The sequence below is a fragment of the Oncorhynchus tshawytscha genome, linkage group LG30 (assembly GCF_018296145.1).
Source record: "Oncorhynchus tshawytscha isolate Ot180627B linkage group LG30, Otsh_v2.0, whole genome shotgun sequence".
Lineage (NCBI taxonomy): Eukaryota > Metazoa > Chordata > Actinopteri > Salmoniformes > Salmonidae > Oncorhynchus > Oncorhynchus tshawytscha.
In genome coordinates this window covers 38,690,205-38,706,290 of record NC_056458.1, presented here as the reverse complement: position 1 = coordinate 38,706,290, position 16,086 = coordinate 38,690,205, and the positions used below count along the sequence as shown (strand labels likewise).

At 43.7% G+C, this 16,086-nt stretch overlaps 1 protein-coding gene across 2 annotated transcripts in view; it reads left to right on the top strand.

Moving 5' to 3' along the window:
* Window positions 1-13,527, top strand: part of LOC112228327 (PDZ and LIM domain protein 4) — a 41,179-nt gene extending 27,652 nt beyond the window's left edge. For both annotated transcript variants that reach the window (XM_024393549.2, XM_024393550.2), the window contains exons 4-7: window positions 4,159-4,421; window positions 4,726-4,901; window positions 11,173-11,317; window positions 12,030-13,527. In XM_024393549.2, the coding sequence (XP_024249317.1) occupies window positions 4,159-4,421; window positions 4,726-4,901; window positions 11,173-11,317; window positions 12,030-12,234 (789 nt within the window). In that variant the 3' untranslated portion in view covers window positions 12,235-13,527. The remainder of the gene's footprint in view (window positions 1-4,158; window positions 4,422-4,725; window positions 4,902-11,172; window positions 11,318-12,029) is intronic.
* The last annotated feature ends 2,559 nt before the right edge of the window (window positions 13,528-16,086 follow it).

Here is a 16,086-nt window from a genome sequence, read left to right as displayed (position 1 = left end):
AGGAAATACCAGACCTGAACGAGGGGGAGCGAGCAACTCAAACTTTGTATATAAACAGACATGCATGCTAGCAGTACCTCTGTTTGTAATCAGAGAAGGCTGTACTCTCTATCTCCTGGAAAAGTTAGAGGGAGGTTTGGAAACCTTGTATCCACTCTCTACTGAAAGACTCTGGTCTCCTTTTAATAGAGTTAAAGTTGAACTAAAAACAGCAAAGTGAGTACCATTTTGGCTCATTTGCTTCAGGGGGAGGGAAATGGTTGGTCCCTTGAGTTAGGCTAAATGAATGACCCAGGTTATTTCCTGCTCCAGGCTAGTGTAATATACCTTGAAAGAGGTTACCGGCATTGAACAATGCTGATTGTGTTTTCCAGACATATTAGGCACCACACGTGAACTCTCTACCAGCAGCTGAAGTCATTGGAAATTCCAAACTAGCATCTGGGAATTATAGCTAGCAGGAAGTGACACGGTGGTGTTTCCTTGAAAAAGGAGAACATGGGATATTCTCAAAGTTGAATGACTGCATTTTTGGATCTGAGCCTGAACAGCTTTGAAACGAAAAGTATTTGTGGGGAAACAGGAGGGAAATTGAGTATTTCCATGAACTCATCTTACTCATCAACAGACAAGAGTTTTGTAAGATTATCAGAAAAAGTATGACTCATTTTGACAGTATTGCTAGAATAAATGGGGACTTATGCCTGTGGTCTACAGTGTGATGAAGTAGGTCTACAGGTGGCCAACCGCATGCCTCTGTATTGCTCTGCATTGTTCCCTCAGACTCATTGGAATCACAATTGTGGCTTTTGCAGTGGGCTTGGAAACTATGGACCTTTAGAATGTGGAAACAATGGGACTTGCATCACGATGGTTCCATACTCAAGCTGCATTGGCAAGAGGGAGAGAATTCTCCCTCCTAGCATTTGAGAACTGACAATACTGTCTAATTGTGATGTACTTATAGGATTTTCTATAGGGGTTTAGTGCGCTGTTCCATATATACTCTACCTCTGTCAAACATGTTCAATTATGACAGTTTTCCTCAAAATACAACACAGGGCCATTGAGAGTTCACATTCACTGCACCACATTCATCCAGGCCTTCAGATCGTAAACTTGTGACCCCACATATTTAGTTGTTTGTTTCCAGTAATGGGTGAAGTAATAACTAATCAGCTGGTAATCCCCAGAAATGTCAATCTGTATTTCGGTTGACCAAGAAGTCCCTCTCCCCCTGTCAGCGCACTGGGGAGCGGATGGGGTCATGGAGATCAGAGAATGGCGTGCTAGCTAGCCCGTTGTTTGTCTAACAGGCTGCCTACAGCCAGCCAGCTCTGGACACACTGTCCCTGTGCCTGCCTCTGGGATAGGAACAGGGGTAATAAAGAGCTCGTTTGTGGTTGGTTAGCAATGCAGAGCGCTTTGTGAAAAGCATAATTACCATGGGGAGGTGTAGTATGAGGGGGAAACTGTTAAGCAGGAATATGATTTGAATAAGGGTCCCCTTCCTGCTCTATACTTCTCCCTGACCAAACTCTGCAGTGTGTTGACTTGGGTAACAGCAGTAAATATCTCGTCCCCCTCCTTTCTGAGTCCTTATTACTATAATACATGTAGCTTTAAGTCAGTTTTTTTTTCTCTCCCAGGAGTCCTGTGGTTCTGTCTAAACGGTCCCCAGTCTGAAAGGCATAACCCCCCCCCTGCCTAGTCACACAGGCTCAGTAGCCAGTCACCCAGAACCCAGAGCCATGCTTATTCACTATTGTAAAACAGGTCAGTGAAATCTGACTGACAGAATTTCTGAGCAGACAGAACTGCTTCTCATAAATACTTGCTGCTTTCTCTCTCCAGTGTTTCTGAGCTGGAGTCAAGGATTGAAGAAAGGGGATTTCTCTTTTTCCCATGTAGGAACTGAACTGTATGTGAGCGATTGAAAGAGTGCCTGGTAGTACTATAGCAACATTAGTTTTGATTGTGTTGGTTTAAATAACAAGATAAGGTTACTAGGTGATGTTATCTGGTGATTTTTAGTTATGATTTAACAAAGCACACACTGTGGAAGGTGTGTCACCAGTTGGCACGATCTCCATTAACTATTTTGTGCCGTTTTAAAATCCCCATTACAGACTGGCATAGGTACGATAAATCAGTTTAATGGGACAGTCTGCTTACTGTGATTTATTTAATGAAAGTAATGGTTACTTCCATACCTAAGAGCAACTTAAAAGCACTTACAGGTCCTAAATGTTACCAACCTGGCACTTTTAAAAGCTATGCACCAGATGTGCTGCCTTTTTATAAATCTGCCATCCACTCGTATCTTTTTGCTGCAGACACGAGGCCATATAACTGCATATTATGCAGAAAAAAGTGTCTTCCAACTAGTGGTCTCTAGAGTGGTCTCGGCATTCAACAGACATAAACATGTGTGCCAGGGTTTTGAAGCACTCTTTACTCTCTTGGTCTCCCTAGCTCCATCGGTTAATGTGAAAATTGCCACTAAACAGGCAACATCCAAACATGTTTGTTCATTTAACATGCTTGAATACAGTAAATAATCACTGACGTTATCTGCACTCACTCTCATGAGGGTTTGGTGTAGCCAAAGTGTTTGCCAAGCATTTCAGCAGCCCTGTCGCTTTTCCCTCTTGGTGAGCTCGCTCAGGGCCCTGTGGCTTTTCCCTCTTGGTGAGCTCGCTCAGGGCCCTGTGGCTTTTCCCTCTTGGTGAGCTCGCTCAGGGCCCTGTGGCTTTTCCCTCTTGGTGAGCTCGCTCAGGGCCCTGTGGCTTTTCCCTCTTGGTGAGCTCGCTCAGGGCCCTGTGGCTTTTCCCTCTTGGTGAGCTCGCTCAGGGCCCTGTGGCTTTTCCCTCTTGGTGAGCTCGCTCAGGGCCCTGTGGCTTTTCCCTCTTGGTGAGCTCGCTCAGGGCCCTGTGGCTTCTATTGTAACTGTCTGAGGGAGGCGCTGGAATCCATCCACACGTCATGTTTACACTGATTAAAGAAGTCGTAAAAGGCCAAGTTTACTGTCATGTCACTGCAGGAACACTTCGTAATACAATGCACTCTTATTATTTTTCTTCCCCTCTCTTGTACTTTGTTGCCAAGACCAGAAAATGAAAGGCTTCCTGGTACAATTACTGACGGTTATCATTGGAATGAGAGGGGAGGGGTTGGGGAGGGGCTGGGGGAGGGGTTGGGGAGCGGTGGTGGAGTGGTTGGAGGACGGGGGGGGCAGGCAGTGGTGGACGGGGGAGGGGTTGGACTGCTTGCTCAGATACAACTACACTCACCCTCTGCTCTGATGGTCTGGTGGTCCTCTCCTTGTCACCCCCTCTAGGAGCTACTTGTCTGGGCTGGGGAGAGGGCTGGCTATATGGCCCAAGCCCAGGGTTTGAAACACAGCTTGGGGTTGGGTATGGTGTCTAGGGCTCGGCAGAGAGGGGATTTAGAAATGGCCTATGCGTGGGTGGTCCGGGCCAGCCAGGGAACAAGGACCAGGCCACATCTGCTGAGATGACAGACAGGGATCCTGCTGCCTGCCCGGAGAGTCTGAACCTCTGTTTCCTGGGGCCAACCAGTGAATTCACCCACCACTCAACACACGCATGCGTTAATCAACGGCCTTGGCTGGCTGTGTGGGATGACAACTATGTCTTGCACAACCATTTAAACAAGTCACTGCATTTGACATATTTACAGAGGATTTATGATTTATGATCGTGTGCCCCCTACAACAGCCATTAAGTCACTGTCTCTTGTTTGACAGTCATGCCACTAAAATCAACCGTTAGAAAAGTGATAACATCAACAAAATATTGCAATCTGTAGCTTGGAGAGATGAACACACATGTAGCACCCACTACACTGTAGATTACACATGTAGCACCCACTACACTGTAGATTATCAGTGTAGTTTTTAGACGTCTGTCTGCAGAAGTAAACGTTGAAGTATTTGGTTACGTCATTGTATAGTTTGTGCAGGTCCTTGCTAAATGTTTTGACCTCTGTGCCAACAGTCACCTTCATGCCTTGGAGATGATGTAATTCATGTTCCCATAAATGTTAGATGACGAACAAGCAGACTATGACAGATATAGAAGTGCATTGGAAACAACCATACTTTCTTAATGGCTCCTCTGCTCTTTCCTTCTCCAGAATTTCCGACCAATCAGCACTGGACCAATCACCGGTGGATACATCAGTGGCTACAGTAGCGGTCACAACGGCAGTGGATACAGCCGAAAACCCTCCTACATCTCCGAGGCGCCGCACCTCAACAACGGCACCTCCAAGCAGCTCAACAACATGCAGTACAACAACCCAGCCGGCCTGTACGCACACAACAATGGCAGCAATGGAGACCGAGACAGGGTCTTGCCAAAACAAATGGGCAGCCTGAGCCTGAGCTCCCCACACAGGTGAGGCATGGTGGCCATGGAGTGGAAAACCTCTGCAGTAGTTTCAAGATATCATGGTATATTCACCATGTCAATGTGAAGACTACGTACGAAGTGTTGTATAACTTGTTAATGTTACAGTATCTTCTGGGATTTTTACTTTGTTAAACTGCATTTTCTTTTTACCCTAAAAATAAGTCATGTCACGGCATTTACGAATTAAATCTAAAGACAATGCAACATTTAGTGGATGCATTTCAGTCATAGAACCTGTTGATCACACTGAATTCAGACTAAAAACAACTTCATTTGTTATCTCTTTCAGCCCTGAGCCTCCGACGCATTCTCCTCTGGGACGTAATGGGAACGGTCCTAGTTTTGAAGTCACCACAGAGTCAGACGTGTATAAGATGCTGCAGGACCCAGAGGAGCCAGCCTCTGCACCCAAACAGTCCGGCTCCTTCAAATACCTACAGGGCATACTGGAGGCAGAGGATGGAGGTACCCTCATTTGTGGCTCTATATGACTGTCCATTTATTTAGCGGTTTGTACATGTCATTCACCGTATAGTTTATTTATTTATAAATGTGTGTATATGGGTCTCTCCCTCAAATGCCTTTATCTGTACTACTTTCTACATTGTAGAATAATAGTGATGACATCAAAACTATGGAATCATGTAGTAACCAAAGTGTCAAACTAGCCACCCTTTGCCTTGGTGACAGCTTTGCATCCTCTTGGCATTCTCTCAACCAGCTTTACCTGGAATGCTTTTCCAACAGTCTTGAAGGAGTTCCCACAAATGCTGAGCATTTGTTGGCTGCTTTTCCTTCACTCTGCAGTCCAACTCATCACAACCCATCTCAATTGTGTTGAGGTCGGCTGATTGTGGAGGCCAGGTCATCTGATGCAGCACTCCATAACTCTCCTTCTTGGTCAAATAGCCTTTACACAGCCTGGAGGTGTGTTTTGGGTCATTGTCCTGTTGAAAAACAGATAGTGGGACTAAGCGCACACCCGATGGGATGGCGTATCGCTGCAGAATGCTGTGGTAGCCATGCTGGTTAAGTGTGCCTTGAATTCTAAACAGTGTCACCAGCAAAGCACCTACACACCACCACGTCCATGCTTCACTGTGGGAACCACACATGCGGAGATCATCCGTTCACCTATTCTGCGTCTCACAAAGACAGTGTTTGAAACCAAATAACTCATCAGACCAAGGGACCGATTTCCACCGGTCTAATGTCCATTGTTCATGTTTCTTGGCCCAAGCAAATCTTTCTTTTTTAGTAGTGTTTTCTTTGCAGAAATTCGACCATGAAGGCCTGATAATCAGTCTCCTCTGAACAGTTGATGTGTCTGTTACTTGAACTCTGTGAAGCATTTATTTGGGCTGCAATTTCTGAGGCTGGTAACTCTAATGAACTTTTCCTCTGAAGCATAGGTAGCGCTGGGTCTTCCTTTCCTGTGGCGGTCCTCATGAGAGCCAGTTTCATCATAGCGCTTGGTGTTTTTTTGAGACTGCACTTGAAAACCCTTTCAAAGTTCTTGACATTTTCTGCATTGACTGACATTCATTTCTTAAAGTGGGCTGTCATTTCTCATTGCTTATTTGAGCTGTTCTTGCCATAATATGGACTTAGTCCTATTTGGCAAAATACCATCTTCTGTATACCACCCCAACCTTGTCACAACTGATTGGCTCAAAAACATTAAGGAAAGAAATTCCACAGTGTAACTTTTAACAAGAGACACCTGTTAATTGAAATGCATTCCAGGTGACTACCCCATGAAGCTGGTTGACCGAATACCAAGTGTGCAAAGCTATCATCAAGGCAAAGGGTGGCTACTCAAATATACAATTCTGATTTTTAACACTTTTTTTTGGTTACTGCATGATTCAATATGTGTTACTTCATAGTATTAGTGTCTTCACTATTCTACAATCTAGAAAATAGTAAAAATAAAGAAAAACCCTTGAATGAGTAGGTGAAACCAGACTTTTGACTGGTACTCTGTGTGCATATTCTGTATACTCATGATTGTTTATTTACATTTAGATATGTTTGTATATTTGAGCTAAATCGTTTCCGTTGGAAGTGTAATGTGTGATTTATTTCCAGACACAGGACTGTGTGAAGTTTATTGCATAACAACCTGAGAAATGACTTCCTGGTGTTTTTTGAACTATTCACATTCCAAGAAGTAGGCCTAGGCTCTCTGAAGTCCTTAGGAGTCATGTGATGTTTTAGGATCAGCTTCTTCCATCATGGCCATGCCCTAGCTCCTCAAGGAGAACCCAAACAGACCAGATAATCCCTAGGAACCTGCATCCTGTCTGTCGGAGCTCCCTGAGAAAGTTCTGGATGAACTGCAGGCCTTGTTATTCTTTGAATTTGTTGCTAATCACTTGCAGGTGTTACAGGAGTTTAAGGAAGAGAAGTCAATGGTTTCAACAGAATTTGATAAAATTGCAGCAGGGTTTTAAATGTTTGTTTGTTTTTCACGACCACAGAAGGCGTAATTGACACTGGGTTAAGCTTCTGGTAAGATGCTGACACCTTGAAGCTCTGTGTTTGTTGCTCTCTGTCTGGAAATCCTTGTTTTGTTCTGAAGGATTTTATACTCTTTTCCAGCTCAGCGTTGATGTTAAGACCGAGAGAAGCGTTTGACTGCGTGTGATATTGTCATCCTCATCCTTTTCAAAATAAAACGTTCCGCTTTTTGAAAATGTCGACATCCCTGGGATTTCAAGGGAGAACAAACGAGTTGGTCTGTTATGCTTGAGCCCAATAGGCTCGGATCTTACCATCTGTGGTGTCAGACAGGGTTGTTGGTGGAGACGATGGCATGATGGATTCGGTTTATTATTAGAGTGAAATCCCTGGCTATAGCAATCACTGAAAAATCCACTACTTTACAGTGACACATAATAGTCAGATATGAGGGAAGTGATCATTTATTTACTTTGCTTTTGAGGATGCAGATGTGGCACACACTGTACCGCCTGTAGTTGAAAAATAAACAAGTCAACTCTGAAGTCTCTGCCAATCCCCTGTGTAGGAGTGTAACCCTTTTGAGGTTGTTCAAAATAAGAAATATAGACTGGGTTACGTAATGTTTTATTTAGTTTGTTTATCTACTCCCATTAGCCACTGCGGGTAGCCATGATCTGGTTCTAAAAAGCTGCTCAAATAACTAAGATAAATAGGTGGAAACTCCAGGCACCGTATCTACAAGTTGGGGGGGATCACAAGCTATGAACTTTATTCATAAAGACTTCTTAGTAGATGTCATTCCTACAGATATAGCATCTTATTTTGACCTATATTGTCACAGCAAAATAATCCTGCTGCAACAGGATTTGAACGTTTAGTCCATAATGTTGCTTGATCAGTGGTTAGCCTACTTTTGGCCAGCTAATAACATACAGTGCCTTGCGAAAGTATTCGGCCCCCTTGAACTTTGCGTCCTTTTGCCACATTTCAGGCTTCAAACATAAAGATATAAAACTGTATTTTTTTTTGTGAAGAATCAACAAGTGGGACACAATCATGAAGTGGAACGACATTTATTGGATATTTCAAACTTTTTTAACAAATCAAAAACTGAAAAATTGGGCGTGCAAAATTATTCAGCCCCCTTAAGTTAATACTTTGTAGCGCCACCTTTTGCTGCGATTACAGCTGTAAGTCACTTGGGGTATGTCTCTATCAGTTTTGCACATCGAGAGACTGACATTTTTTCCCATTCCTCCTTGCAAAAAAGTGAGGTTGGATGGAGAGCATTTGTGAACAGCAGTTTTCAGTTCTTTCCACAGATTCTCGATTGGATTCAGGTCTGGACTTTGACTTGGCCATTCTAACACCTGGATATGTTTATTTTTGAACCATTCCATTGTAGATTTTGCTTTATGTTTTGGATCATTGTCTTGTTGGAAGACAAATCTCCGTCCCAGTCTCAGGTCTTTTGCAGACTCCATCAGGTTTTCTTCCAGAATGGTCCTGTATTTGGCTCCATCCATCTTCCCATCAATTTTAACCATCTTCCCTGTCCCTGCTGAAGAAAAGCAGGCCCAAACCATGATGCTGCCACCACCATATTTGACAGTGGGCATGGTGTGTTCAGGGTGATGAGCTGTGTTGCTTTTACGCCAAAGATAACGTTTTGCATTGTTGCCAAAAAGTTCAATTTTGGTTTCATCTGACCAGAGCACCTTCTTCCACATGTTTGGTGTGTCTCCCAGGTGGCTTGTGGCAAACTTTAAACAACACTTTTTATGGATATCTTTAAGAAATGGATTTCTTCTTGCCACTCTTCCATAAAGGCCAGATTTGTGCAATATACGACTGATTGTTGTCCTATGGACAGAGTCTCCCACCTCAGCTGTAGATCTCTGCAGTTCATCCAGAGTGATCATGGGCCTCTTGGCTGCATCTCTGATCAGTCTTCTCCTTGTATGAGCTGAAAGTTTAGAGGGACGGCCAGGTCTTGGTAGATTTGCAGTGGTCTGATACTCCTTCCATTTCAATATTATCGCTTGCACAGTGCTCCTTGGGATGTTTTAAAGCTTGGGAAATCTTTTTGTATCCAAATCCGGCTTTAAACTTCTTCACAACAGTATCTCGGACCTGCCTGGTGTGTTCCTTGTTCTTCATGATGCTCTCTGCGCTTTTAACGGACCTCTGAGACTATCACAGTGCAGGTGCATTTATACGGAGACTTGATTACACACAGGTGGATTGTATTTATCATCATTAGTCATTTAGGTCAACATTGGATCATTCAGAGATCCTCACTGAACTTCTGGAGAGAGTTTGCTGCACTGAAAGTAAAGGGGCTGAATAATTTTGCACGCCCGATTTTTCAGTTTTTGATTTGTTAAAAAAGTTTGAAATATCCAATAAATGTCGTTCCACTTCATGATTGTGTCCCACTTGTTGTTGATTCTTCACAAAAAAAATACAGTTTTATATCTTTATGTTTGAAGCCTGAAATGTGGCAAAAGGTCGCAAAGTTCAAGGGGGCCGAATACTTTCGCAAGGCACTGTATGTAAAGTGCCATACTGTTAATATAACACTTAGTGTGGGTTTTCAGTGAATTTATGTAAATCACAACGCTCATCTGCACTTCCTGTGGTGCAGGAATATTCTCAGTAACAAGAGTGATCAAATGAAGATCTTACCATCTGTATGTTCCATCCTCTCCTATGGAGTTTATGGATGGGAGTATCACGGGGGCAGCTCTCCATAATAAGACGATTGTCTGAGACATGAAGTGTCTCTGTCAAATGACGCTAGCGCTGCTTAGTGGCTCTGTACAAGTCCTATGATTGAAACTCCCTCTCACTTGTGAGCATCCCATGAGAACTTCTGACTAGAGTGTAATGATGACTAGATGCGTAATAGACCAATTATTACGGCAAAAATAGGCCCTGTTATTACTCAAACCTCATAGTCACAGAGCATTAGTGAAGTGATGGAAACTTCTTTGTCAAGTACCAGGTACTTCACCAGTATGGTGGGTAGGCCAGAGGCATGCTGGGTTAATGGTGCATGTTGGCACCTCATCACTCCGTGGTTCAGGAGGAGTGTGATTGTAGCACTCTGGTGTGATGGTCTGTTCCTTAATGTGGAATGTTTGCTCTGCCAGGCAACTGCTTATTTCATCTCCTAATTGATGTGTTCCTGCTGTGTGTCAGGTCCTGGCATCCCTGGTATGTGGAGGAGGGGGGGAGGCACAGGTAGAGGGGTATAGAGCGAGCAAATTAAGAGATGGGGAAGAAAGAAGTAGAGGCTATCAGTGTGAGTGCTGCTCTGGCCCTGTGCCTGTACCCCTGCCATGCACTCTGAGGGTAACGCACAAAGGGAGTGAAGTGGTAGCTGAGGAGTGATGTCTCTGGTGGATGGGAGCGGACCTTGGTGTCTCCCTGAGCCAAGTGTGAACACCCTTAATTCTTCGTCATCTTTTCACTCAGAGCTGAGCACTGCTTTCTGAGCTCATACTGGTGTAGGGTGAAGTTGCCCCTAGACTGATCATGGGTAAATTTGTCATTTTCCCCAACTAATAGTCCAGGTTAGGATCAGGGGAGGGGAAGCTGATCCTAGGTGAAACTTCACCCTGTAGCCTCATGCATTACCTTCACCCTGTAGCCTCATGCATTACCTTCACCCTGTAGCCTCATGCATTACCTTCACCCTGTAGCCTCATGTATTACCTTCACCCTGTAGCCTCATGCATTACCTTCACCCTGTAGCCTCATGCATTACCTTCACCCTGTAGCCTCATGCATTACCTTCGCCCTGTAGCCTCATGCATTACCTTCGCCCTGAAGCCCCCTGCATTACCTTCGCCCTGAAGCCCCCTGCATTACCTTCGCCCTGTAGCCCCCTGCATTACCTTCACCGTGTAGCCCCCTGCATTACCTTCACCGTGTGGCCCCCTGCATTACCTTCACCGTGTGGCCCCCTGCATTACCTTCACCCTGTGGCCCCGTGCATTACCATCACCCTGTAGCCCCGTGCATTACCTTCACCCCTTAACCTCATACATTAAATGGAACATTACCTTAATTACCTTCACCCTGTAACCTCATACATTAACTGGAGCATTGCCTTTGCCCCGGTAGCCTCGTGCATTGCCTTTGCCCCGGTAGCCTCGTGCATTGCCTTTGCCCTGGTAGCCTCGTGCATTGCCTTTGCCCCGGTAGCCTCGTGCATTGCCTGGAACTCTGCTGGTCTTAACTGAGGTGTTTTCTTTGTCCACAGGTGTGTCCCCCACTGACAGGTCTGGAGTGAGAAGCCTAAGGTCCCCAGTTCAATCCCCAGTCCCTAAATTGGGCAGCCCCATTCCTGGCCCCATGCCTGGCCTACAGAAACTCCCCCAGTGCACGCGCTGTGGCAACGGCATAGTGTGAGTCATTATAAAACCGAAAAGATGACAACGATACGGTAGACTAGGTGTGCGTCCCCAAATTGCACCTTTTTTCCCTCTAGGCCTATGGTGTGCTACTTTTGACCAGAGACTGCATAGGGGATAGGGTGCCATTTGTGACAGTTTAGTCCTGCTCCAACGGTCCAAGCTTATAAGATGTTCATATATCACTTTTTTAATAATTCAACCTCTGCACCACACCCTCTCCTCCTCAGGAACCCAGATGTGCTGGTAATCCCCACACTGCTCAAGCACCATGGATAAACAGTGATGTCATTTGAACAAGACTGTTGTGGAGGCTTAGCACAATGGATCTGTTGTATAGAGCGTTTACACTGGGTTTTAGGCAGGGCATTAAAGAATGAACCTACTTTTATAGCAGTAGTGGGTAGGATAAAGGGCTGGATACAGGGGACGTTCAGATTCAACCAAAGTTATGGCTGTTTTTGAAGCTATTTAGTCCTTATTGGTTATGCAAATGCTCACATCCATGAATGGCATACTTGTAACTTGAATAAACAGGGATGTACTTAAGAAAATGTATGATATTCAAATAGCTCTTAATTGCTTCTCAATATTTATATAAATTATCTTTAACATTTTACTAACGTATGCACTTTGACAACTGCTGATGTAAAAAGGGCTTTATGAAATGCATTTGATTGATTGACTAATATCATGGTCTGTATAGGGGCACCATCGTGAAGGCCAGAGACAAACTGTACCACACAGAGTGCTTCATGTGTGATGACTGCGGCCTGAACCTCAAGCAGAGGGGCTACTTCTTCATTGAGGAGAACCTGTACTGTGAGACCCACGCCATGGCCCGTGTCCAGCCTCCTGAGGGATATGACGTGGTTGCAGTCTACCCCAATTCCAAGGTTGAACTGGTCTGAGCTGGTCAGGCTTTAAACACGACCCCCCCTCTCAGTCTTATCCACAGCTCCCAGCAGGCAGCAAGGTTTTCCAATCCAATGCGCAACATGTCCAAGCTATTGCCGGAAAAGATCATGTCAGTTTAGAGTGGGAGAGTGGTGTCCAGAGGTTTCTAGTCTCTCTCTAGCTCTTTCACACATAATGTACAGCATGCTATTCATTTTTTCTGACAGACCTTACATTTTTACTCCTGCTGAGTACAAAAAAATGAGGGCTTTTCTTTGTCAAGAGCACTTTTAGATCTTGTTCAAATATAAGCAATATTCAACAGAACGACATCTCACATCTGGGGGTGGTTTTCTATTTTTAACCTTGCTGACTAAAATGCAGTTAATGGAATTAGGGTCAAGCACCTGACTGAGAATGGAATTGAACTTTTACTGCTTCTCACATGGTTACTACAGTTAAAGAACACCAGCTTTAATACAGCTGGTGAAATACATTCCAGTGCCACAAGAGAAAGCCTTTTGTATCTCCACTGTTGCAGTGTTTAAAAAGCTGTGGGGAGTAGAGTCCCAAGACAAGGACATGGGAGAACAATGACTCTAGGATCTAACCTGTGAATCTAGGAACATGCGGGAATAATCTATTTAGGTTCTTTGGCACATTTTCTAGAAACAGACAGTGCTTGTTGGCTGAGAGCCGGTATTTGAAAGTGTATATTGTTTTCTTGTTTGATATATATCACAGCCAAGTCCACTGAATTAATCAGACTTCTACATGTCCAGGGAGGGCATTTATGTGCTTTTGGAAATGACAAAAATATTCATGCTTGCAACAGTCTCTTCCCCTGAAATTGTAGGATGAATTAGGATGAGGATTGTGGACCTGTACAGAATCATGCAGCCTGAGGGACAGCAAACAGTAGTTGGATGAAAAGTGCTATTTGTAAAATATTTGATTCTTTAAAAAAACAAGTTTTAATTGTATTTTAACTCTATCTTAAAGTGCTTGTTATTCAATATCCATCATGACCCTAACGTTTAGCTACTGGAATGCCAACTAGGACAGTAGTTTGTAAATTATGTGAAATGATTTTGGTGTTTTTAAGTTCTAATTGTACATATTTGTTTCATGTCTAACAAACTTAACTAGTCACTGCCTTCACATGTCTGTCCTTTTTAAATGCTTACCGTGTGTAGTCACAGAATCCCCTCGTGTTTAACTTATTGTTTTGTAGACACATTTCACTCTGGTTTCTTCTATTTGTTTTTTTAAGATATAATAAAGTGAGAAATAAATAAATAATCATACTCATGATTCAGCTATTTATTTTTTTACAGGCATGCTGTATATAATGTGAACTTGAGAATTGTAGTTTAACTTGCCTGTGGAAACACAGCATAAAAATAGCAAGGGGTTCCAATTTGTGAAGTTCTGTCCCTGACAAGGCACTTTACCCAACAGCATGTATTTTGACCTCCAACTTGGAGTTGAGGCTTGTCCCCCAAATTACACACTATGCCCTACATAGTGCACTGCTTTGGTGCCATTTGGGATGCACAGAAGTTGACTGATCCAGAGACATCCACTTCCTAGAGACCCTGTATTTGTTTGAAATTCCAGTGCCACAAAACAGGTTTCATGTTTTCATAACATTGTCTCTTACGTGTTTATGAGTTGTGAGAACAAGTACTCAATGGTTTTTAATTTGTCACAAGCACACTAGTGCTAGACTTCTAACACAACTGCCATTTTGAATAATGTTCTAAATGGTGGGATCAAAAACCTACACAACATTAAAGTAATAATTTATTGTATGGTGAATGTTTGATTTTCCTCCCACAAAATGTTTGAGGACATTTTGGGTCATTTGATAGAACATGAGAAGCTTGAGGGTTGTTTAAGAACAAATGTCAAGTTTACCATACAGATGTATGGCTGAGATTCAGTGGTTTACTATAATCTGTAACATAAGGTGGGGGAGCCCTTCATACCCCATTAAATATGTCTTCATACCCCATTAATTAAATATGTCTTCATACCCCATTAAATATGTCTTCATGACGTATTAACGCGTTCAAAAACCACAATGGGTGCAGAGAGCGGGAGGGAGTGAGACAAAGGGGGAGAGATGCACAAGGAGGCAGAGAAGGGAAATTGGTTGGTTTTAATTAAGTCTGTTAATAGCACAGTGATGTGGTTTAGCAACATGGCCAACAGTTAGTGACTTGATTCCAAGGCTTTGAACACTCCTCTTAAAAGACCGTGTGTAATATTTTCCACATTGGTGGCATGTTATGCCGTTAATCACAAGTCACTCACCAAACAGCAGCAGCAAGGAACGTTGCATCTAGGATGCTCGTCTCATACTTTCATCATGCATGGATAACATGATAGATTTCAGACTTAGCTCCCCCTTATACTGTCACAGCAGCTGAAATCGCTCACCATTAGGTTAGAATGCTTTAACTCTTCATTAATATATTTGCATGTACAGTGCCCTCGTGAATGATTGGCATCCTAGGTAAATATGATTAAAGAAAGTCTGAAAAAATGTCAGTTTATCAGCTTGATCTCACACTCAATATCATACTGTATGTCTCCAACCTTTTTAAGTTAAAATTGTTCACAAAAAAATAATTGGTATTTTATTGGCACACCTGCATGTAGTACTTTGCACCCTCCCTTTGCCAAGAAAACCGCTCTGGGTCGTCTCCTAGAATGTTTGATGAGGTGGGAGAACACACCTTCTCTTTTCCAAGATAACAGCTCTGAGTCATCTCTTAGAATGTTTGAAGTGGGAGAACACATAGGAAGGGATTTGAGTCCATTCCTCCATACAGAACCTCCAGACTCCCAGGTCCACGCTTGTGGACTATCCTCTTCAGCTCATTCCACAGGTTTTTAATGGGGTTTAGGTCAGGGGACTGGGACGTCCATTGCAAAAGCTTGATTCTATGGTCAGTGAACCATCTTCGTGTGGATTTGGAGGTATGCTTTGGATCATTTTATTTATTATTTATCCGTTATTTTACCAGGTAAGTTGACTGAGGACACGTTCTCATTTGCAGCAACAACCTGGGGAAAAGTTACAGGGGAGAGGAGGGGGATGAATGAGCCAATTGTAAACTGGGGATTATTAGTTGACCGTGATGGTGTCAGGGCCAGATTGGGAATTTAGCCAGGACACCAGGGTTAACACCCCTACTCTTACGATAAGTGCCATGGGATCTTTAATGACCTCCGAGAGTCAGGAGACCTGTTTAACATCCCATCCGAAAGACAGCACCCTACACAAGGCAGTGTCCCCAATCACTGCCCTGGGGCATTGGGATATTTTTTTAGACCAGAGGAAAGAGTGCCTCATACTGGCCCTCCAACACCACTTCCAGCAGCATCTGGTCTCCCATCCAGGAATTGACCAGGACCAGTCCTGCTTAGCTTCAGAAGCAAGCCAGCAGTGGTATGCAGGGTGGTATGCTGCTGGAAGATCTAATGACGACCCAGTTTTATCCACCTGGCAGAGGCAGACAGATTTTGGCCTAAAATCTCCTGGTACTTGGAGTCCATGATGACATGTATCCTGACAAGGTTCCCATGGCCATTGGAAGTAAAACAGCCCCACATCACAGATCCACCATTATACTTCACAGTGGGGATTAGGTTATTTTCTGCATGACCATGGCTCTTTTTACACCAAACCCACCTCTGGTGTTTGTTGCCAAAAACAGACCATAACCTGGTTCCAATCAAAGTTCCAATGACATTAGCAAATTCCAGGTGCTAAAGTCTGTTTTAGTGACAGCAGAGGCTTTCATCTGGCAACCCTTCCAAATAACTTGTCATGGAGGTGGCGTCTAATTGTAGTT